The 24,233-nt window shown below is 44.7% G+C and overlaps 2 protein-coding genes across 3 annotated transcripts; one reads left to right on the top strand and one right to left on the bottom strand.

The window, feature by feature from the left end:
- Window positions 1-228: 228 nt before the first annotated feature.
- Window positions 229-4,784, top strand: LOC128417823 (tubulin beta-1 chain-like). The gene is made up of 4 exons (XM_053397013.1): window positions 229-392; window positions 1,158-1,266; window positions 2,724-2,834; window positions 3,366-4,784. Exons 1-4 carry the CDS (start codon window positions 336-338, stop codon window positions 4,424-4,426), a joined length of 1,338 nt encoding a protein of 445 aa, XP_053252988.1. The 5' UTR covers window positions 229-335; the 3' UTR covers window positions 4,427-4,784.
- A 910-nt stretch (window positions 4,785-5,694) lies between these two features.
- BPHL (biphenyl hydrolase like) lies at window positions 5,695-19,790 on the bottom strand. 2 transcript variants are annotated; one of them, XM_053397015.1, is made up of 7 exons: window positions 19,630-19,787; window positions 17,520-17,623; window positions 15,735-15,901; window positions 13,023-13,176; window positions 10,225-10,356; window positions 7,111-7,234; window positions 5,695-6,085 (listed from the first exon to the last, which is right to left on the bottom strand). In XM_053397015.1, the coding sequence occupies exons 1-7, from the start codon at window positions 19,743-19,745 to the stop codon at window positions 5,998-6,000; spliced, it is 885 nt and encodes a 294-aa protein (XP_053252990.1). In that variant the 5' UTR covers window positions 19,746-19,787; the 3' UTR covers window positions 5,695-5,997. The 2 variants fall into 2 exon arrangements, with proteins under 2 accessions (XP_053252990.1, XP_053252991.1); XM_053397016.1 differs by lacking the exon at window positions 7,111-7,234 and having other exon boundaries at window positions 19,630-19,790.
- Window positions 19,791-24,233: the final 4,443 nt, after the last annotated feature.

Consider the following 24,233-nt stretch of genomic DNA (forward strand, 5'->3'; position numbering starts at 1 on the left):
GAGGACCCGCTTTGCAATATTAGGGTCGCCCCTAAGATACCACCTGCTTGCGTGCGCGGGGCGAGGTCGGTCAAATCCAGGCCCCCGCCCCCTCCCTCCCTCGGGCGCGAGCAGCGGGGGCGTGAGCGAGAGACAAGGAGGCTTCTAGGTGCCTTTAGCCCCGCCCTGCGCCCGGCCGGGAAGGGAAGGGGCGGAGCCACGCGCTCCCACTATAAAGGAGCCCTCGGGGGAGGGGTGAGGCGCGCCCTTGTTTTCTGCTTCTGTCGTCTGTAAGGCGAAGCTTTTTCTTTCCGGAAGGTAGCAAGCGGGTGATCGCCTGAAACAAAGTCGCAGCCATGCGGGAGATCGTGCACATGCAAGCCGGCCAGTGCGGGAATCAGATTGGAGCCAAGGTATCATGGGAAAGCGGGGGCAAGGGAATCTGGTGGGGGGAGATCTATTGTTGGTAAGAGCCGAGTGTGTGGGGACCAGCCGTGTCGTTTCCTTTTCATAGAATAATAATAATTATTATTAATAATAATAATAAATTTACTATTTATGCCCCGCCCATCTGGCTGAGTTTCCCCAGCCACTCTTGCGTCTCCAATGAAAGGCATTAATCGCTACCTAAGAATTAAGCTGAAGGATTGGGGGGAGGGCAAAGCATTAGGAAAACCCTCCCCGGGGTTATGTCTACGGTGCGCCTCCTCTTTCGCAAGCCTCGGATACACAGACCATTTTTCCCTGCCGCTTCATAGGGCAGATCTTGCGGGAAACAATAACGGCCTTCGCTTTCCATCGGGGCCAGATCTGTCTCACACAGTGTTAGAACTTGCAGCAATCCAGTTATAACGATAAGCTTTTAGGTTGCCTCGCCCCTCTGCAGAGGATGCAGTCTGGATTTGAAGCAGCGTGATGGTGCAGAGCCGGAAACCAATTGGCTACTTTCTTTGTTAAACAAGCCCTCCCCCAACAGTATGTCCATCCGTGAAATTTAACAATCCTGCCGCCTTATGCCCTGTTGGCATTGCTTTGTGTGAAGGGAATCTGTCTCGTCATGGCGCAGAGGATCATGTGCTTGCAGTATGGTGGCCAAGGTGTGGCCGCGGCAGCTGCACGTGTTAAGTCATGCTTCCTCGTCGCACTTGCTAAATCGCTCTGCAAAATTCCCATTTCAGTTCTGGGAGGTCATCAGCGACGAGCACGGCATTGACCCGACAGGCAGCTACCATGGAGACAGCGACCTGCAGCTTGAGAGGATCAACGTCTACTACAATGAAGCTGCCGGTAAAAATGGAGCGCTTGTCTTTTTAAGGAAGTGCTTCTAGCTGCCTCCGGAAATAAGTCTCTTGCCCATTTACAGAAATCTTGATTGATAGATTGCATGGCTTCCAACTAATTAAATCTGCAAATAAATACACAGTTCTTGCAAAGAGCCTTTTTATTTTTATAAACAGATGCTATTCACATTTTTGTGTCTAGCCCCACCTTAGAAGAATTTCCTTCTGTGTGAGGGGAGTAAAAATAATTTCTTTGTTCTAAGATGCAGCCTGCCTGCCTGCCAGAAGCTCCCTGATTATGTGTTTTCAAACACAGGGTTATTTGCTTGGGAGGGGAAACATTGACATTGTTGCTTCTGGATGTCAAAGGTTATTTATGATTTCTGTAATTGAAAATAAATAACCTTGTAATAATAAAACTTCGCAGACAAAATTTTCCATGGGTACCTATGAAGTACAGGTGGGGAAGTGGCTCCTGCTGCTGTGGTCTATGCACACACGCACACACACACACACACACAGGCCAACCTTGACAGGTGAGCAGGACGTACCACCTGCCAATCTCCAGATGTCGGGTGATAATAATAATAATTTATTATACCCCGCCCATATGGCTGTATTTCCCCAGCCACTCTGGGCGGCTCCCAGCAGAACATTAAAGACATAGCAAAAGATGAAATATTAAAAACTTTCCCTAAACAGGGCTGCTTTCAGGTGTCTTACGTCAGATTGTTGCTTATTTCCTTGACATCTGATGGGAGGGCGTTCCACAGGGAGGGCACCACCGTGAAGGCCCTCTGTCTGGTTACCTGCAACCTCACTTCTTGCAGGGAGGGAACTGCCAGAAGGCCCTCGGAGCTGAACTTCAGTGTCCAGGTTGAACAATGGGGCTGGAGACGTTCCTTCAGTTATACTGGGCCAAGGCTGTTTAGGGCTTTAAAGGTCAGCACCAACACTTTGAATTGTGCTAGGATACCTAATAAGACCCCTGACTTACTTCAAAGGGGATCGCGGTAACAGCTGATGGGCCACAACTTAGCTGGGGGGGCTATGGGGAGGGACCAGTTCAGTGGTAGAGCAGGTGCATCTCAAGTTAAAAGGACTGGATAGTGGGTGATGTGAAAGACCTGGCAGACGAGGGGAGAATGATGCTTTCTTTCCTCTGGGCTTGTACAAAGGTGTCGCTATGTAAAGGCATAACCGAGGCTAGAGCATGATTAAGGCCTGTTTTCTGAAGCTGATGCCAGAAACCTGCTTTCTTTGTACGGTTGATTTTGCTGACTAAATACCTTAGAGGATAGCGGTTGACAGCGGTTGCCATTGAAAATCTGTTCACAATAAGTGCTGCTACTTGATATAAAATTCTTTTCTGAGTAACGCTGAGGGTTGCCAAGAGCACAGTAGACTGCAGATAATTTAACAAGGTCACTGCATCCATAAATCTTTCTTTTGTTCTCCCTGCAGGCAACAAGTATGTCCCTCGTGCAGTCCTGGTGGACCTGGAGCCTGGCACAATGGATTCGGTCCGGTCTGGACCATTCGGCCAGATCTTTCGGCCTGACAATTTTGTCTTTGGTATGTAATATTCTTTTTGTGACTGTAGTCTCCCTTCTTGACAGGAGCGCAATGTATCTTGTCATTCCAAATGTTCTGCAGATCTCATCCCTATGCAAAACCGCTGACTCTTCTGCCTGTCTTGGGAGCCACCTGAATTCAGCTATGAGGAATGTTTGACTAATCCTATACATTCTCCCTATAACTTTTGATCATGTACTGAAACAAGGGCAAGGCTAGTTCTGCCAGTTGGCAGAAAGGTGGCACATCTCCAGGTATATGCAGTAGGTGAAGTGGTAGAAAGATCTGACCTTCCTCTGAGTTTCATCATCCCCCTACCCTTCAAATTGCCAAAGGTACAAAAGCTCATGATATTTGATCCAATGTACTTTTCCAGAGTTGGGTCTTTAAACACTATATCTGAGAACCAGAGGAAAATAAACTGGTTTTGTGGGCTGGGGCTGGACATGGCTTATAAGAGGAACAGTTGGACCAGAAATCAATAATTGCCAATTTGTTTCTTTATCTTTGTATTTCTGCTTCTTCCTTTAGGCCAGAGTGGTGCTGGGAATAACTGGGCCAAGGGCCACTACACGGAGGGAGCGGAGCTGGTGGACTCTGTGCTGGATGTGGTAAGGAAGGAGTCAGAGAGCTGCGACTGCTTGCAGGGCTTCCAGTTGACCCATTCCCTGGGTGGTGGCACGGGCTCTGGGATGGGGACGCTCCTCATCAGCAAGATCCGGGAGGAGTATCCCGACCGGATCATGAACACGTTCAGTGTGATGCCATCCCCTAAGGTGTCGGACACAGTGGTGGAGCCCTACAATGCCACACTGTCCGTCCACCAGCTGGTGGAGAACACGGATGAAACCTTCTGTATTGACAATGAGGCCTTGTACGATATCTGCTTCCGCACACTCAAACTCACCACTCCGACGTACGGGGACCTCAACCACTTGGTGTCGGCCACCATGAGCGGCGTCACCACCTGCCTGCGGTTCCCTGGCCAACTGAATGCCGACCTCCGCAAGCTGGCGGTCAACATGGTGCCATTCCCTCGCCTGCACTTCTTCATGCCTGGCTTTGCTCCCCTCACGAGCCGCGGAAGCCAGCAGTACCGGGCCGTGTCAGTGCCAGAGCTCACCCAGCAATTATTTGATTCCAAGAACATGATGGCGGCCTGTGACCCGCGCCACGGGCGCTACCTGACGGTGGCGGCCATTTTCCGGGGCAGAATGTCCATGAAGGAAGTGGATGAGCAGATGCTGAACGTCCAGAACAAGAACAGCAGCTATTTTGTCGAGTGGATCCCCAACAATGTGAAGACGGCCGTGTGCGACATCCCTCCGCGAGGCCTCAAGATGTCCGCCACCTTCATTGGCAACAGCACGGCCATCCAGGAGCTGTTCAAGAGGATCTCTGAGCAGTTCACGGCCATGTTCCGCCGAAAGGCCTTCCTGCACTGGTACACCGGAGAGGGCATGGATGAGATGGAGTTCACGGAGGCCGAGAGCAACATGAACGACCTGGTCTCCGAATACCAGCAATATCAAGACGCCACAGCGGACGAGCAAGGAGAGTTTGAGGAGGAAGGCGAGGAGGACGAGGCTTAGGATGGCGGTGGTTTAGGGGCAAGTGTTTTGGGGCACAGTCTGTTCAGCTCTGCTGCTGCATGCTTTTTCAGTTCAAGTTGGTGCTTTCACTGTTGATTTCCCTCATTGCCCAAACCCTTTGATTTGGAAGCACTTTCATAGGTCGTGAAAACATTTCAACATAATAATGAAAAATGGGTCCTATGAAGCTGAAAGTGAACTTTGTAAACTTTACCCTTAAGAATATAATTACTTCCTTGTTAAGACAACTGTTGTCGTTCAGCCAATTGGGAAAGCTATTGCTCACACAATTGTACTGCAGCTGTTTTATAAAAATTATAAATTTATATAAATTTATAATTTTTATAAATTTTTGCATAATTGATCTGAAATAAAGACTTCTCAGCTGCTCCATAGACAAGGAATCTAACTGCACAAGCCATATTGAAAATTCAGGAATCTAGAAATAGTAGTTTGGATCCCATTGAGGAACAACCTGAGAACACCTCTTCACATTTTGCAAGCAGGAAAGAGAAGAAATTTGTACAGCAGCTTCCCCTAACTTGGCCCTTCCAACTGTTTTGGATTATACCACCACTAGACCTAGTTTGGGGAAGGATGCTCTACCAAATTCTAGAGGTGTATGCTCATCTAATCTTGGATATTCCCTGCCCTCAAAAAATGTCCTTGTATTTCCACAATGCACAGTATAGAAATTTGCAACCTGAATTGTGTGTTAGATGTTCGACAGTTTAAATTTTAATTGCAACATTTGCGGTTGTTGCGCTGCATACCTCAAAGGATGCAGATACTTAAATCATGACTGATTCATGGATAACTTTTTCTTCAGAGGGAGGAGTTTGCCACTGAGTTGTACAGTTTATCTTCAGTTCCATAGTTAGATTATATTTGGGGTATTAATTGCTCAATGACGTATGTCCCATGTTCCCTAAAAAAAAGCTGGCTTTTAAACCTTTCCATTTTAAGAGAATAAAAAGCTTGAAAATGAGGGGGGAAAGCAGCAAGAAGACTGCAAATAGAGCAGGCATGGATTCTGATAGCAGTGATAAAGCACGTTTTTTGTGGCATTTTTGTGTAAACATTAAGAATCTGTCATGAACTCAAACTGTTCAATGGTTTTTGTGTGGTGTTAAATATTGAGGACTCTATAAAGGCATGTGTTCTGAATAATGACTGTTTTCTTCAAGATAGATCATATTGTACATCTATTAAAACTAATGTACTTCCTTAATGTTCCTTTTAAAGTCGCTAAGAAACACGAGCAGTCCTTAATAGCCAAAAGGCAGATTTTAATGCTCATTTAAGTGTAAAAACCCCGAAAGGTTAAGATACAGCCAAACTGTTGACATGAGAAGCATGTTACAACTTTGGTGCAATAACAGAAAGAAATTTGATTCCCTTTCTCTCCCCCATACCAGATGAAGCTGATTAAAGTGGACTTATCGTCCTGTCCGCCCCATGAGTAGGAACAGCAAAGAAACTGCTGCTTATCAATTATTATTATTTATTGAATTTCTACACTGCTCTATACCCATAGATCTCAGGGTGGTTCAGTAACAACTGGCAGCATTTCATAGAAGAAACTTTTCCACCACTCTGTTAAATTCGTCTGCAAAGCGTAGGTGCAAATTATGTTTTCCTTCCGGCATCAAATGCAACCTGAAACAAACAAACAAAAAACCACTGCATAAATTCTAGGTGTACAGGAAACACGGCAAGCATTCATTACTTAAACCTACACTCTGCCCAAGTGCATGCAAGAAGCCAGCTTGCTAGAAAGATTTGTATTTTCATATTTGGAATTGATATCTCAAAGCATCTGTGTCATAATTTATGGACATTCATGGAGGTGTCTGACTTTGAGCATGCTACAATTATTTCCCGGTCCATGCTCATCTTTTTCAAATGGACATGTCTAAAATAAAAAAAAGCCTCTATGAAAAGAAGCAACATAATCTGCAGGACATGACTGCAGAGGAGTCATGTCATAGCAAAGTGTTATGAGCTGCTGTGGCCATTTCAACATTCAAAGCAAGCACTGAATTGTCAGGCTTATGTGCCTGTCCGACGTGGGCAAATTTGGAAACAAGTTTCAGTAAAACTTAAGCTCGCAGTCTTCGTTGTCTTGCTATCTCTACAAAATTACTGGATTTTAAAAAATGATCCCTTAAGGATTGTTTTAGCAAGGTGGTTCATTTGAACTATGACAACATCACAGCGCTATTCACTGCAGAGCATTCAAGACAGCTATTTTGTAGCTGCTACAGAATAGATTGCCTCCATTGTACCATGTCCCATTAAAGACTTGCAGCATTTAGAGTTTTGAAACTGTTGCTAACAGTTTCTAACTTCCTGATACCGGGGTCTAATTTTGGAAGCAGGTCCTTGAGCTTCCATCTCAAGTTACTGACCCCAGACGCTTTGCTGAATTGCCGAAAATTGCGAAATGAAAGTTGCACTTTCTACTTGCGTTCAGAAATTGCATCTACTGTGCACAAATTTTTCCTATGGGATGGATCTGTCTACTTGTGAGTATTTCTACAATATCGTGGCTGTAAACATTCTTTCAAATGATTGTAGAAGCCTGCAAAGTGGCCTGAGCAACTGGAGAAGCTTTTTAATCTATTCACATAATTTTTAGCTTTAGTTTCTCCTGCCCACCTCCCCAAGAAAAACAGACTTACTGTGAACCCTTGATATGCTTGTGAAGATATTCAGGGTGAAAGCGTGGAACCAAGGGATCTTTTTCTCCGTGGATTATTAACGTTGGGCAGTGAATATGAGGCAGCAAAGACTGACAGATACTGCCTGGGGATGGGAAGTGGAAAAAAATGTCAAGATAATTTCCTTATTTATTTACTTTGAAATGGTAATATGCTTCACTGGGGAAATGTGATGTTAACACCACCTACTTCCTCTTGCAAAGGAAGTGAAATAGTTGATTCTTCTGGCTGCAAAAAATGGTCTAGTAGCAACTGGATCAGCAACAGGAATTATCACAATGAGTGCCAGTCTGTCTGATTCAGACAAAATTGCCAGGGTTCCCCCCCCCCCTTCTCTCAGCATCTAGTTCTGAATTCTTAGACAACCTGTTCAAGCATGTACTGATATTTGTACTTAAAAATATGTGTCAGAATTTTATTCTGCTTTTGTGGGCAGTTTGCTTCTGTTTCCTTTTATTCCCCATCACAAGTGTCGGCACTTATAAATCTTGAGTTAAATATGTCGACTCAGCTAATGCAGACAGGATGTTTTGTGCTCTGCACACACAAAATAAATTAGGTTCCAAATAACCCAATTTACTGAGTTCTGTGACCTATACGCCACCCTGATACCATATACAGTGGTACCTTGGGTTAAGAACTTAATTCGTTCCGGAGGTCTGTTCTTAACCTGAAACTGTTCTTAACCTGAGGTACCACTTTAGCTAATGGGGCCTTGCGCCGCCGCCGTGCAATTTCTGATCTTAACCTGAGGTACTATTTCTGGGTTAGCAGAGTCTGTAACCTGAAGTGTCTGTAACCTGAGGTACCACTGTACAGGTTTACAAAGAAAGGACAACATTACAAGAGTTTAAAAGATGTCCTGGCAAGGCCTGGGAACACTGAGAAAGTGTCATCAGGAAATTAAACAGTGGCTAACAATAATCCGAGCAGCCCTAATCTCCTGATCTGCATTGCTGGGGTGGGTGTGTTAGGCTATGGGGAAGGTGGAAATCTGTTAGTTGGGTGGGTGTGGGTCTTAATGGAAAGCAGAAAGGCCAGAAATGGTGTCAGGCTTGCAGATTCCCCCAAAGGAACCAATTCTCAGATCCTTCAGCTAGGCCAGCCTGGAACCTCTTCTCTCCTGGTTGTCAGAACCTGGGATGCGGTGGCTGATATGCCACTCTGCTTCTCGTCAGCTGGGACTGGGATAGTAATAATACATCTCTAGTTCTACCCAGAAGTCAGTCTCACTGAGTTCATTGGGGGCTGCTCCCAGAATATGTGGGTAGGAGATTGCAGCCAGCCCATTCTCTGCCCTCCAAGTGATTCGACCGCTTTGTCCTTGATGTACTGAACAGCCATTATCATTCAGAAAGCTTTTTTCTTAAAAAACCCCTCTTGTTTTTTAAAAAAGGTCCTTGAAATTAGTCTTGAACGATTATTGCTTTTTTTAAACTAAGGCTGGCAATGATTGACTTAAGCAGACAAGTGTAAGCAGGGAATGTTAATTTTTTTTCTGAAAGGTGGAGTAGAAAAGCAGAAATACCTTGTGTGCAATTAGGCAGTGTGTCATTTCCCCTGCGAGACGTTCCAACAGGCTTGCTTACTTAGAAAAGCAGAACCATGAGCAAAATGTACGGATCTGGCTAGCATGACGGTTATTTCAAGGTTGCAGAACTGTTCAAATGGCAGTTCCTCATTTGCAGGTGGATTGCCAATCCAAATCTACACACACACACACACACACACACACACCCTGCAATTCCTACTCTCAGCGGCTCAGAAGCTTCTTTTGCCTTGCAGGTAGCATGGTGCTTTTCCAACCAACTGCTACCAGTAAAAAACAAATTCCATATGACAAGGAAGGTAAAATGACAGCTGGAGAAACAGTCTGCACTTGAAAAGTTTATCCCATGGCAGCCCTGTGTCAAAAGGTAGAAGGCAAAGGACCCCTGGATGGTTAAGTCCAGTCAAAGGAGACTATGGGGTCCAGTGCTCATCTCATTTTCAGGCCAAGGGAGCCGGTGTTTGCCCACAGACAGCTTTCCGGGTCATGTGGCCAGCAGGACTAAACCAACACTGGTGCAATGGGACACCAGGATGAAAGCCAGAGCGCACAGAAACGCCATTTACCTTCCCGTACCTATTTTATCTACTTGCACTGACGTGCTTTTGAACTGCTCGGTTGGCAGGAGCTGGGACAGAGCAACGGGAGCTCACCCCGTCACAGGGATTTGAACTGCCGACCTTTCTATCGGCAAGCCCAGGAGGCTCGGGGGTTTAGACCACAGCGCCACCCACATCCCAAAGGAACACAGAATTGCGAGGGGAAGTTCATTCATAGCTGCTAAAGGGAGCGCCTCAGCTCTGATCTAAATACAGCGGTACCTCGGGTTAAGTACTTAATTCATTCCGGAGGGGAGGTCCGTTCTTAACCTGAAACTGTTCTTAACCTGAAGCACCAGTTTAGCTAATGGGGACTCCTGCTGCTGCTGTGCTACCAGAGCACGATTTCTGTTCTCATCCTGAAGCAAAGTTCTTAACCCGGGGTACTATTTCTGGGTTAGCAGAGTCTGTAACCTGAAGCATATGTAACCTGAAGCGTAGTCACTTGGTGGAACACAGCTATAATCTATGGGAGGAGTTCAATGTCTGCTGAGGTGAATCAGTGCAAACATTTCAGCTCTGACAGGACATTCTGCCCACTCCTCAGTGCTGCTCTGGGGTTTTTCCTGACCCTGCAAGCCAATTTGGGAATTGGGATCATGAGGGAAGAGAAGGCAAGCCTCCATTGTGCTAATGGAAGTCTTTGTGTAGCCTTCCACTAATGGAAGGAATTAGTTAAATCTGACCCATTGTAATAATTGTTATTTTTAAATGATTGCATTTGTATCCCACCTTTTTCCTCTAATCTCACAAAGTCAGCGTTAATTTTTAAATGCTGGCAGACTCCTTGGAAGAAAGTTTGTGGATAAAGATGATTCTGAGATACAACGATGGACAATAGTGAAGTGAAATGCAACAAAACAGGGCGGAGACCTAAAGCTTATCATTGCTGGCCTCTCTATCTCTTTTTAGCTGCAGATTTCTTACCATTTGGCTTTTGTGCAAACTGGGAGATTCCATCCACCCAGGCTGCGCAGGTTTTGCTAAAGTAATCGTGGCCATACATTTCTTCCATTGGCTGCCTGGCTCTTTCACTCCATTTTGAAACATCACGGATAGCTGCGGACAAGGGAATGAAATAATAATAATAATAATAATAATAATAATAATAATAATAATTAATAATTTATTATTTATACCCCACCCATCTGGCTGAGTTTCCCCAGCCACTCTGGGCGGCTCCCCATCAAATGTTAAAAACAGTACAGCATTAAATATTAAAAACTTTCCTAAACAGGGCTGCCTTCAGATGTCTTTTAAAGATAGGATAACTGCTTATTTCCTTCACATCTGAAGGGAGGGTATTCCACAGGGTAGGCGCCACTACCGAGAAGGCCCTCTGTCTGGTTCCCTGTAACCTCACTTCTCGCAATGAGGGAACCGCCAGAAGGCCCTCAGCGCTGGATCTCAGTGTGGATGGGGGTAGAGACGCTCCTTCAGGTATACAGGACCGAGGCCATTTAGGGCTTTAAAGGTCAGCGCCAACACTTTGAATTGTGCTCGGAAACGTACTGGGAGCCAATGCAGATCTCTCAGGACCGGTGTTATGTGGTCCCGGCGACCAGTCCCAGTCACCATTCAAGCTGCCGCATTCTGGATTAATTGCAGTTTCCGGGTCACCTTCAAAGGTAGCCCCATGTAGAGCGTGTTGCAGTAGTCCAAGCGGGAGATAACTAGAGCATGCACCACTCTGGCAAGACAGTCTGCAGGCAGGTAGGGTCTTAGCCTGCGTACCAGATGGAGCTGGTAGACAGCCGCCCTGGATGCAGAATTGACCTGCGCCTCCATGGACAGCTGTGCTTCCAAAATGACTCCCAGGCTGCGCACCTGGTCCTTCAGGGGCACAGTTACCCCATTCAGGACCAGGGAATCCCCCACACCCGCCTGCCTCCTGTCCCCCAAAAACAGTACTTCTGTCTTGTCAGGATTCAACCTCAATCTGTTAGCCGCCATCCATCCTCCAACCGCCTCCAGGCGGAAATGTGTATATTAAAAGAAGTATCAAAATCCTGTCTTATTATGGGGGAGCGGGGAACCTTTTGCAGCCCAAGGGCCTCAATGCCCTTCCATGGCTAACTTTTCAGAGCTTCATGCCAGCGGTAGGCAGGGTCAATGCAAATTGATTCACACAATTAAACATGAATCCAGCTCTATTCTAGTATTTTGAGAGAGAGTGAGAACTTCTACTCACTTTCTCCAGATAATTTTAATACATATTTATTATGCCCCCATTACTCACCTTTTTTTCTAGGCTAAAAGGCACCAAACTTCATAACCTTTCCCCAGAATGGACTGGATTTAGCCCCACTCCTAATCATTTTGACTGCACTTTTTCCAACTCTACTGTATCCTATCTTCACTTCAGTAACTAGAACTGTACACAGAATTCCAAGGCTGTCTGCACCATAGGTGGCTATAAAGGCATTGGTAACAGCATTTTCAATCTCTTTTGCGAACTAGAATTTTGCCATTTCCACAGCACTTAGGATCAGCATTTAAATCAAGCTTTCCCTCACATCCTTCAATCCCTTTCTTGGTCAGTAACTGATAGCTCGGGCCCCACCAGTATATAATGTAGGGTTGGTAAAAATCCAGACATAAATAGTTATTGAGATTTTGGGGGGCATTCACCCAATAGGCCCCACGCTGTCTGCTGCTGCCAAGCCCAAACCACTTGTGGCTGCAGCAGAACACAAGCTGCGCCAGAACTTGAATCAGAGCCACCTGTGGTTTTATTTTTTATTTTTTAAATCCCAGACATTTGCTTTAAATTTAAAACGTAAATTTCCTTCCAGGTGGCCATGTACACCCCCCCAATAGAGGACATGTCCTGGGATTTCTGGACGTATGGCAATCCCAGTATAATGTGAAGTTAGGATATTTTGTTCCACAGTACTTCACTTGACCCTTTCTCTGAACTGCACTTGGCATTTTCTCATCCATTCATCCATTTTGGATAAATACAGTTCGAGCTCTTTGCAATCCTTTTTTTTTTGTCTTTACTACCCCGAATAATTGGATGTCATTAGCATATTGGCTGCCTCACTGCTCAACTTGGTCGTTTATGAATAAGCTAAAAGCACCAGCAACAATACAGCAGTATGCTAAGATCTCATCTCACTGCTAGAAGCTCTCACACTTAAATTTTTACAGAGTTTTTTTTAAATGTAGCAGAAAATGTGAAAATGTTTAGTTTTAAATTGAATTCTTTTTCTGCAGGGTTGTTAATTATAGTAGCCCCCCCCCCATTTCTGTTCAAGAGCAATTCAACTGTTCCTTAAAACAATTTTTTCTTCTTTTTGTAACCACAATCCATGATACTTGATTCAAGAAGGCTTTTAATTCTATTTGCTGCTTATTCAACTGGTGCAAAGCAATATTTTTCTGATTTATCGTTAACTATTTAATGGGAAAACAGCAAGTATTGTAGGGAGCTGAAAAGGTGGATAATCCATTTTCTCCTCACATAAATTATGAGTACAGTGGGAAAATATTTTTGTATAATAGACCATTATAATATTTTCATTGTAATGCATTTTTATTATATTGGAGCATTAAGTTTCACATCTAGTAACCAAGCCTCCTTTCTGACAGGTACGAATATAGCTGAATCGTGAATTCTTCAAGCTTACATTACTTCAATTTTTGAAATGTTTATGGTTGTTTAGAAAAGAAAATTAAAGAAAAACTTCAACGTACCCTTTCTACATTCATCTGATACATACCATTGTAAAGTTTCACGTCCTCCTCTGAAACGCTGGGATTGGTTCCCCAAACCACCATTTTGTGGATAAGAGTTGGATTCTTTGCAGCAGCAATGAGTGCTGTTATTCCACCGTCACTCCATCCCAGCAAGGAGAACTTCTTAAACTTCAGTGCCTTGTTTAGTACAGGGAAACAAACTGGAAATAACTGATTTTTACATCTGGATGGCTTTACCTGAAGACACAAGTCTCTTCAGAAGCAACCCTTCCCCACCGAAATCAAGGGAATTTACAAGTGGTGGGAGTTTGGCTATGCTGCACCTACTAAATTTCATCTATGGTACTGGAGGCTTGCTAGATCAGTAGTTGCTACCTTGTGGCCCTTCGGATGTTGATGGTCTTGAGCACCCACCAGCTCAGCCAGAATGGCCAATGGTCAGGAAAGATGGGAGTTGTAGTCCAGCAATATCTAGAGGGTCACAGATTAGCCACTCCCATACTGTATCCTGACAACCTACAAGAAGGGTAGGCAGCTCCCTTCTTCCAGATCATCTAAAGCAGTGTTTCCCAAACTTGAGTCTCCAGATGTTTTCGGGCTACAATGCCTATCATCCCTGACTGCTGGTCCTGCTAGATAAGGATGATGGGAGCTGTAGACATGTCCTAAGGTGAAAGACTTCTGGGGAAAGATTTATAATGAGTTGAAAAAAATGTTGAAAAATACATTTATTAAGAAACTAGAAGCCTTTCTACTTGGAATAATAGGATTGAAACTGCCCAGAAAAGATGTTAGACTGTTTTTGTATGCCACTACAGCGGCAAGACTTTTATTAGCCAAAAATTGGAAATCACAAGAGATACCAACAATAGAAGAATGGCAGATGAAGATGTTAGACTTTTTGGAGCTGGCCAACCTGACTGGAAGAATCCGCGACCAGAAAGAAGAGGAGATACATGAGGATTGGAAGAAATTTAAAGAATATTTAGCTAAATATTGTAATATAAGATAAATAGAAAATTCTTGGAAGTAACAAATAGGCTTAGGGGTAGAATAAGAATTTGTGGTAGTAAATATTAACGACTAGAATATTAATAAAAGAGAAGAAGATAGTAAATGAAAGTTAATTTTATTAGAAATATGATTTTGGAGAACTGTTACACAGGTGATACAATGAAATTCAGTTAGAGGGGATATGAGGAAGTCAGTTATCAATGTAACAAGAATTAGATTTGAAGAAACAAATTTTCTTTGTGTTTAGTTTATTGTTTAGTTTGTTGTGTTGTGCTAGTTTATGTGTTTTTTTGTTTTTTTATTTTTGTCATATATGTGGAAAATCAATAAAAAAAATTGGGGGGCGGGAAGGATGATGGGAGCTGTAGTCCAAAAACAGCTGGAGAGCCAAATTTGGGAAGCCGTGATCTAAAGGAATATCCAAACCTTTCTAAAATTAAAATAGAGTAGGGATCACAGCCATCCCCTTGTGCTTTGAGTGAGAGTAGCCCATACATCTTGCCTCACAGGGTGCCAATCCTGCTAGATGCTTCTGCGAAGCACAGAGAGGCCTGCCACTTCAGTCATGATGGTAGGTGTGTATGAAGGCTACTAGAACATCCTCTGAGGGTTCGTTGCCACATGCTAGGGCAAGAACCATGCTCATTCTGGAGGTGGAGGGGAGATTAATTGGGTCACCAGATTGTAGGGCTAACATTATTTGAATTAACCATTTAGGCCAACCCATTTGGTCCTCATTTTCTCTCTTCTCAATCCTCTTTGTGTTTCTCCAGGTGTTTTTCTCCAGAAGTAAGACTGGCTGTTAAGAGCTATGAGAGAAAAAGATTCGGCACCCTCTACCATGTACCGTATTTTTCACTCTATAGGACGCACTTTTTCCCCTCCAAAAATTAAGGGGAAATGTGTGTGCGTCCTATGGAGCGAATGCAGCCTCCTTGGCTTCAGCAATAGCAACGCGAAGCCTCCGAAGCGCAGAGGGAGCGCTCCCTCCGAGCTCTGGAGGCCTTGCGTTGCTTTCGCTGAAGCCTGGAGAGCGAGAGGGGTCGGTGCGCACTCTACAGGCTTCAGGGATAGCCGCCTGAAGCCTTTGGAGCACAGCGGGAACTCGCGATGCGCTCCAAAGGCTTTGGGTTCCTTTTGCTGAAGCCGGGAGAGCAAGACTCTCCCGGCTTCAGCAGGAAGGGAGAGCTGCGCAGCGCCCCTTCAGCCAAGCGGGAGGAGAAATGGAAGGGGCTCCGTTTCTCCTGCTGCTTCGCTGAAGGGGCGCTGAGCAGAGAGGGGGAGAATTTCTTTTCCTGTTCTCCCCCTCCTATGGTTCGGTGCGTCCTATAGAGCAAAAAATATGGTACCTCTTTAAGTTGTTTCCTTCAATTACATGCGAATGAATCGAAAGTTTTAGTGACATGCATTTTGGGTGCTAATACCTTACACTTGTTTTTGTGTTTGAATAGGCTATATATAATGGTGAGTTTTTTAAAAAAGGAATTAAGCTGAATAGTCTTTGAAAGGAATAGGTTGCTAAAGCAAAAAGGAGACAGAAGTGTCCTGCAACAGAGATATCCTGCTACTAAACAGTTAATCATTTTCATAAAGTTTCTGAGCCACAAACTCTGAGGCTCAAGTTTTGCTTGCTGTGTTTACTTCCACAACTAACATTCTAAAACCCCAGGGAAGGAACACTTCAGTTCTCCAGAGGGTGTTCCTTAGAAGGACAAATTTACCTGCATCAAGTCCACAGCATCTTTTGCATCTCTTTCAAAAAAATCTTCAGGGAAATCTCGAAGTGGGGGGATTGACTTTCCATACCCGCGAGGATCCCAGGCTACAAGTGTGAATTGCTGCTTGTTCATAGACTTCAGCTGTGGTCCAAAATCGGTCTGGCCACTCCCTACAAAAAATAGGTGAAATAATTGCACCAAAACAGACAATCATTATGCCCAGGGCTGTTTTCAGCCAGAACTCAGTCCCAGCACTGCTGAAGTGGACGCCATTGCCATTATAAGAGAACAATGATGAGTTCTGGCACCTCTTTTTCTAGAAAAAAAGCACTGGTATGCACATTTTAAGTTTAAAAGGAAACTCTGCCTTATGGATACCACCCAATAAACCAACTTTGTGTCTTTATTTCTCTACTCAAGGAGTTACAGATCTGACATAATATCCTACAGCTACTGACCACAGTCACAGATACTCTCTTACAATGATGAGCAATTGGAAATTAAGCCCCAACAGCTATATTTACAGTGGTACCTCTGGTTACAAACTTAATTCGTTCCGGAGGTCCGTTCTTAATCTGAAACCGTTCTTAACCTGAGGTACCACTTTAGCTAATGAGGCCTCCTGCTGCTGCTGCACCACCAGAGCGTGATTTCTGTTGACATCCTGGGGCTGTGTTTGTAACCCAAGGTACCACTGTACTTAATATCTATGCCCCATATGCTTACAATCAATGGTATGAGGACACCTTTTGACCAGGGAAATGTCGCCCAATGCACCAGACTTGTTCTAAGAATTGTTCTTGGTTACTGTAGTGGCTCAGTGCAAGAGAGGTCAGGACTCATTTGACAGTTGCAGAGAAGGGGGAAATTCAACAGGTGTAGCTTGCGTGATAACTCTCATCACCAAGGAAGGCCACATGGTGGGATATGTGCATAAGAACATAAGAAGAGCCCAATGGCCCATCACAGCCAACATCTTGTTCTCATATGGGACAATCAGATGCCCATGGGATGCTCACATTGAGGACCCAAGTACAAGAGCCCTCTCCCTTCCTGTGGTTCTCAGCAGAGAAGCATTAAGGTCTCTAACTGTGGGAGCAGAGCAATAGATTTCATGACTAACAACCATCAAAAGCCTTCTCTTCTATGCCTTTGTCTAGCCCTCTCTATGTTGAAATAAGAGATGCGGCAATAGCTTTTGTGGAGAATTGAAAGCAGCTTGGAATTAAGGGGTGCTGCTCCTCACCTGCACACCTGTCATCCTCTTTTTACCTTTGGCATCCTTGCAAACACCTGTTTGACCAGAGGCAAGAAAAACGTCTCTACACCCAGGCAAGCAATGCCTCTTTCAAATCCAGTCCTACATTCTTAAAAACTGCATATTTGGCCTAAATAGGTAAACAAACATGTAGAAGTCCGTGAACACTTCTGAGTTAAATAAGTGGCACAGAAGGCGTCTTATATCTTAGGTACAAAATGGATTACTTCTGTATGATGGCTATGCTCAATCTCCACTGTCTGAGGCAGGATGACTGTGAATTAAAAGTGGGGAAAGTTGTACTTGGGTCCAGCTGGTCTGGGTGACCACTGTGAGAAAAAGTTGGTGGACTGAGTTGTTCTTAGCTCCTTACAAGATTTTAAAAAAATCATTGCCACTCTATAAGAGTGTGAATGGTATGAGTAAGCCTGGTTCTTGTGTATATATGTCTTATCGAGGAAAAGAACATCACCGAGAAAGACCACAAACATAAGACAAAGACCAAAGACGTAAGACAAAAAGATCCAAACCTAACATTCCAGGGAGAAGCAGGACAGCATGGCTTCCACTTCCCGTTTGCTGATAATGTAGTCGGACGCCATTCACTTCGACTTTAGCTGAGGTTACTGAAGTGCTAGAGGAAATATCACCCCCCCCAACAAATAACATTTTAGCTTTATAACACCTGAATTGGAGGATCAGACTGCCCAGTCTTACTGTTAAGACTGATGCTGTTAGTGAAAGAAGGATAAAGTGTGGTTGTTTGCACTTTAGGTACGGAAGGAATTTTTTGTTCTCTACGATAGGAGTGAGGTTGCCAAAAATTAGAAAAACAGAATTGTGGTCTGAGGCTGTTCTTTTAGCAGACTGTGAAAGATTTACTCAGTGCTTTGCCAGCTTTTGAAGGAGGATGGGCCTTCAGCTGATGGGGAATAAACAAATGAAACATCCTCCTGCATGGAAACACAGAATGCTGCTATCCAGTGAAGTGGTTCTGTAAGTGCAAGGATTTTGTTTGTGCAGTGGACCCCCCTCTCCTTTCTCTGTGCATCCCCCCCCTCTACAAATCTGCTCCAGAGGGGGTCAGAGGAGAACTCCAGAACAGATTTAACTGCCGGGATTGTTGACTTAAAATCTGGGTACAGTGGACGCTCAGGTTACGAACGTGATCCGTGCGAGAGGCACGTTCACAGCCTGCGCACGTCTGCGGGTCAGGATTCGGTGCAGGGTCTGTGCATGTGCGGGTCAGGATTCGGTGCTTCTGCACATGTGCAAAGCGTGATTTAGCGCTTCTGCGCATGCGCAAGCGCTGAAACCTGGAAGTAACCTGTTCCGGTACTTCCGATTTCGGCGCGGTGTGCAACCCGAAATCGCACAACCCGAGGTATGACTGTACTCTACAAAAGATGAGGAACATCAGTGCATTTTGCAACATTGGTAAACCAAATTCTTCAGCCTCATTTGATCTAAGTTTCTTCTCCCACACAGATCTCCTTACAATCCAAATTCAGAACTATCAATTACATCCCACTGTGAAGCAAGTAATGTCACTTACTAATTGCATGCTGGTATTTTAGTTATTAAATAGGCGTATACGTACAGAAAAAAGTAAAACTGAGATTTGATACTCTTAAAGGAACGGAGCAACCATTTCGAGTTCTATTAAAACATCGCTCCCAGGGTTCTGTCAGGCTCCCCTGACAGATAAATGTTGGACTCCAACTCTCCTGTTCTGGAGTCATACTTCTTTAAGGAATGGAACCCAGAATGCATAATATTCTCCTGAGCTTCCAATAAAATGCTCAGCATGGCCTTGCTTCCCCCAATTCCCTTCTTTTAGTCAGTATCTGCTGTTTTGCTTCTATGTAGCTGGAAACCAATCTGTTGAGTTAATGACTAACAAAGGCACAAAAAGATAATGGATCCACTAATCTAGACATTGGTCTGGGGAGCGGGGAAGTGTGATACCAGCAACTGAACCAGCTTTATGTGTTTATTTGGGAAGGAAAACCGAATCGCAGGGGCAACAACTGCAATACTGCAAGCTCACAGCTCTCGTTCAGCTACTTATAGTGCATATGGTGCTTGCTTATAATCAAATCTTGGGAAGGATTCCTGTTCTTCTGCAACTGTGCTGTTTTCACATGGTACTTTCTGGATGTCCCGTGATCATGTGATAAAAGGAGCCGTGCACTGGGCGCGGCCAGGATTTATGTTAGGGGGTGCAGAACCGAGCTATCTGCAAGTATTTTTTATTTATTTATGGCTAGGAGTTATTTCTCTTTGTTTTCCGATGTATTTCTTATCAAACAAACAAACAAATATTAAATTAATATTAAATTTAATTAAATTTAAAAATAATATCGGTGTGGCGCGAGCAAATCTTTATGCAGAAAGTGTGGCCCAGAGAAAAAAAGTTTGGGAACCACCGGGCTGCGCGCTATGCTCTCTAACCTTCCACGTTAGGCACGCATGGCTCTCCTCCCAGTCCTTCAACGTTCTGCCCACCGCCCCGTGGTCGTCGGAAGCCACCGACTGCGCGCGCGCACAGTCCCTCCCCCGCCTTCCCGTCTCCAAGTCGCTCAGGCTGCAGAGCCTCCCCCGCCTCGTCTGTCCTCCCCGTCTCAACAGGGAATTTACCCGTAGGAAGCAGCCGGCGCCTGGGAGACCCGCAGCGTTGCTCCCCACTGCGCGGAGCGGGAGAGCTGCGAGAGAAGGCGCCGCAGCAAGAGCCCTCCGCTTCCCGGCCGAGCCATGGCCCTTTCTGGTTCTGCCGCGCGGTGGCTCCGCCTTCGCCTTCCTAAGGGAAGGACGGGGGACCGAGAGGATCCTCGAAGGCTTAACAGGCGCCGATTTCACAACCGGGCAGGAGAATCAGGGCCGGCCCTATCGTTATTAGGCAGGTTGAGGCGACCCATTTGGAGTGCGGAGGCTTTTGTTTTTGTTTTGGCTTTTAATTAGTGCCAAATTTACCTATAAGCTAAACAAGCCATAGCTTAGGGCCCCACTCTCTTGGGGGAGCCCAAAAAATATTAAAGGAAAAACAACAACTGGATTTTGTTATGTGCAAATGGCTTTAGATACCTATTAGGTCCATAAATTACCATATAGCATATATTCAACACAAAAAACAGTGACAATTTGTTGTTGACAAAGGACAGCTGGACATATGAAGGACCCCATTACTATCAGTAGCTTAGGGCCTCATCAAACCTAAATCTGGCCCTGCTTTTAATTGTTTCGTTTATTTCCCCCACTTATTGCTAGCAACTTTTTTAAAATCCCTTTAATTTTTTTAATCCCTTTAATTTTTTTGTTCCTGCATTGCAGGGGGTTGGACTAGATGACCCTTGCAGTACCCCACCCCGACTATAATTCTGATTTTAATTGCAATTGAAGGCCAGTGTGTGGAGTGTTGGAGGGGTAGTACCTCTGGTGGTAGTGGGGAAACACATCATGCTCCTTTTGGTCCTCCACCTTGCACTTAGCTTTCACTCGTGGCTCCTGACATGGGACAGCAGCCACACTCCAGGAAGGGCTTTGACTGGCTGGCTAAACCAGGGGAGGGCAGCCGATGATGGGGCTCAAACCCTTGGTGAGATAGGGACTCCCCTGCATGTGAAAAGAAAAGCTTGGAAAAAGAGATTAGCTAGATTCATGGGGGGGGGGGGACTCATTGGGGGCTGCGTCGACCAGGACAAGTTGAATGAAGCCTCAGTGTTCTGGTGCAGTTTATCACAATGCAGTGGTGCGTCAGGTTAAGTACTTAATTCATTCTGGAGGTCCGTTCTTAACCTGAAACTGTTCTTAACCTGAAGCACCACTTTAGCTAATGGGGCCTCCCGCTGCTGCTGCCGCCGCCCCACCACCCCACGATCTCTGTTCTCATCCTGAAGCAAAGTTCTTAAACTGAGGTACTATTTCTGGGTTAGCGGAGTCTGTAACCTGAAGCGTCTGTAACCTGAAGCATCTGTAACCCGAGGTACCACTCTACAGTGGTACCTCTGGATGCGAACGGGATCCGTTCTGGAGCCCCGTTTGCATCCTGAGTAGAACGTAACAGGCGTCTGCGCATGCACAGGTCACGTTTTGCAACTTCTGCGCATGTGCGTGATGTCATTTTGAGTGTCTGCACATGCGCGAGCAGTGAAACCCGGAAGTAACGCATTCCATTACTTCTGGGTCGCCACGGAGCGTAACCTGAAAACGCTCAACCTGAAGCATATTTAACCCCAGGTATGACTGTACCAACTACTGGCGCGCAGGTGTGAGAGGCGTGCTAGAGGACTGGTTCCCTGGCTACTGTTGGAAAGGGCATGCTCAACTTCCTGCACCTTATCCAGTGGAGCTCTTTATATTTATGTCTTCATTGCATTCCTAGCCCTCCTTTTCTACAAGGGGCACAAGGTGATCCTTCCCACTTCCTAGCAACCCTGCAAGTAGCCCAAGCTCACTCAGTCTACTTCTTGGCTGAGTGGAAATTTGAATCTGGGTCTCCACAGCCCTGGTCTGGCACCCTAGGCTGGCCTCAACCAGAGCCAGGGCTTTTTTGGCTGTGGCCGCAATCTGGTGGAATGCTCTCTCACAAGAGACTAGGGCCCTGCGGGACTTGACATCTTTCCACAGGGCCTGTAAGACGGAGCTGTTCCACCAGGCCTTTGGCCAAGGGACAGTCTGACCCCCTCCTTCTGTAATCCTCATAGAACTCTAGCCCAATGGTTGCCATTAATTTGATTCTGAATTGATTTGAGAATGTATTTTAATTAATTGATTGTGATTTTATGTAAACTGTGCTGTTTTTATTGTTGTTAGCCGCTCTGAGCCCAGTTTTGGCTGGGGAGGGCAGGATATAAATAATAATAATAATAATAATAATAATAATAATAATAATAATAATAATTATTATTATTATTATTATTATTATTATTATTATTATTAACTACCACACTAACTTGTTCTTACAATTTGTTAACTCTGCTAATGATGATAATATTTTTATACCCAGTTTTCTACAAAAATACACAGGGCAGCTTTCACAAAGTCTACACAACACAAAATAAGTCACGCAGATACATTTTAAGAGGCAAAATGAAACCTAAAAATGAAACAAACTAGCACATGAAACCAACAGCAGCTAAAAACAAGGAGCAGTTCTAAAAAAACAGTTTAAATAATAATTCTCCCCAAGTCCCAGGATGGTAACAATGTAGATAAAACAGCTTAAAACAAATGGCAGTCACTACCAGAGTGGGTCCCAAAGTATGTATATCTTACACAATAAAAGATTAGGAGGCATGGGTTATGCGCTAGTTCCCTTGGCTCCAGTTTCTCCTGTCACTGAGGTTCGTTCTTAACCAGGATGCGAAATCAGGAGTTGAGGCTGCTTCCATAGCTACCAGGGAACTTCATGGGAGTTAACTGTGGTTGCTGTTCATGCTGATGTAACATAAAAGCTGCAGCTGAGATTGCACATGCGGATTCCAGGGGAAAGGGAAGAGGAAGTCCTGTGGTCCCCTTGCAGACTCATAACCATGGTTAGGATATTGAGAGTGCTACATCTGGAATGGTTTCACATGCCTGGTCCTTTTAACTACATATAATTCACCCAATGTGACCAAAAACACTACCATTACAAATCATTCTACTGTTCTGAAATCCTTCCCTTCTGAGGCCACGCCATGCTAGATCTGAACTGGAAGGCTTTGCCATGATTTTGTTGTTCTTTTATTGCACATATCTAGGTAAAGGTAAAGGACCCCTGGACAGTAAAGTCCAGTCAAAAGTGACTCTGGGGTTGCGGCGCTCATCTCGCTGTCAGGCAGAGGGAGCCGGCATTTGTCCACAGACAGCTTTCCGGGTCATGTGGCCAGCATGACTAAATCACTTCTGGTGCAACGGAACACTGTGATGGAAACCAGAGCGAACAGAAATGCCATTTACCTTCCCGCCACAGTGATACCTATTTATCTACTCTCACTGGTGTGCTTTCAAACTGCTAGGTTGGCATGAGCTGGGATGGAGCAACGGGACCTCACCCTATTGTGGGGATTTGAACTGCCAACCTTCTAATCGACAAGCCCAAGAGGCTCAGTGGTTTAGACCACAGCACCACCCATGTCCCTGGTACATATGTATGGTGTGGTGAGTCTGACATCCATAAAACTGGGCTGTTCATAGTGTGTTGACTAATCTCCATGCTGTTAATATCAAAGACAGAATGGGACAAGCCCAATCCAAAACAACACAGTCCCAAACAATAGCCATAACATTGAGCTACAATGATTAGCCAGACCTAGTCTGAAATCCTGTGCACAGTTCCTTAGGATCAAATCCCATGTACAGGATTGAGTGGCAGATCAGTGGCTGAAGGAGCATCTCAACCCCTATTTTTCAGGTCCAGCTCTGAGGTCCTTCTGGCAGTTCCCTCACTGTGAGAAGTGAGGCTACAGGGAACCAGGCAGAGGGCCTTCTTGGCAGTGGCACCCGCCCTGTGGTACGCCCTCCTATCAGATGTCAAGGAGATTATCTGTTTTGTAACAAACAAACAAAACTTAAATAAAAACTAATTTAAAAAAGTAAGACTCCAAGATGGCTATCGCCAATGGAAGCTAAGGCAGTTAAAAAGCTAAATATGGAGTCGAAATGGCCAAGATATTGGGAAATCTTGGAAAAGGAAGGGGACAAATTGAGATTGCAGAGTTTTGAAAAACTAAAAGGGAAGGTGAGAGATTGGTTACATTATCATCAAATAAATGAAGTGTTTAAATTAGACAGTAAAATAGGCTTCCAGGTGGAAAAATCAAAATTAGAGACTGAACTGTTAGAATCCAGTACTAAGAATTTGTCAAAAATGTATGATCTGCTGCTGAAATGGAATACACAAGATGAAATGGTAAAATCAAGTATGATTAAATGGGCTCAGGACATTGGTCATAACATCATGTTTGCTGATTGGGAAAAGTTGTGGACCACCGGGTTGAAGTTTACGGCGTGTAACGCCTTAAGAGAAAATATAATGAAAATGATTTATAGGTGGTACATAACCCCAGTCAAGCTTGCAAAGATCTACCACTTGCCTGATAATAAATGTTGGAAATGTAAAGAAAAGGAAGGTACATTCTTTCACCTCTGGTGGACGTGCCCGAAGATTAAGGCATTCTGGGAAATGATTTACAATGAACTGAAAAAGGTATTTAAATATACTTTCCCCAAGAAACCAGAGGCCTTTCTCTTGGGTATTGTCG

This window comes from Podarcis raffonei, chromosome 7, assembly GCF_027172205.1.
Source record: "Podarcis raffonei isolate rPodRaf1 chromosome 7, rPodRaf1.pri, whole genome shotgun sequence".
Taxonomy (NCBI): Eukaryota; Metazoa; Chordata; class Lepidosauria; order Squamata; family Lacertidae; genus Podarcis; species Podarcis raffonei.

What these genes read in the sequence shown, in the direction of transcription:
- BPHL (XM_053397015.1), bottom strand. Translation starts at nt 19,745, where the DNA reads ATGGCTCGGCCGGGAAGCGGAGGGCTCTTGCTGCGGCGCCTTCTCTCG. An exon ending in GCGCCGGCTGCTTCCTACGG is followed by an intron (nt 17,624 to 19,629) that starts GTAAATTCCCTG and finishes TATTTCCTCTAG; the next exon opens with CACTTCAGTAACCTCAGCTA. An exon ending in GTTTGCACAAAAGCCAAATG is followed by an intron (nt 7,235 to 10,224) that starts GTAAGAAATCTG and finishes TCCCATCCCCAG; the next exon opens with GCAGTATCTGTCAGTCTTTG.
- LOC128417823 (XM_053397013.1), top strand. Translation starts at nt 336, where the DNA reads ATGCGGGAGATCGTGCACATGCAAGCCGGCCAGTGCGGGAATCAGATT. An exon ending in GGAATCAGATTGGAGCCAAG is followed by an intron (nt 393 to 1,157) that starts GTATCATGGGAA and finishes TTCCCATTTCAG; the next exon opens with TTCTGGGAGGTCATCAGCGA. An exon ending in GCCTGACAATTTTGTCTTTG is followed by an intron (nt 2,835 to 3,365) that starts GTATGTAATATT and finishes TTCTTCCTTTAG; the next exon opens with GCCAGAGTGGTGCTGGGAAT.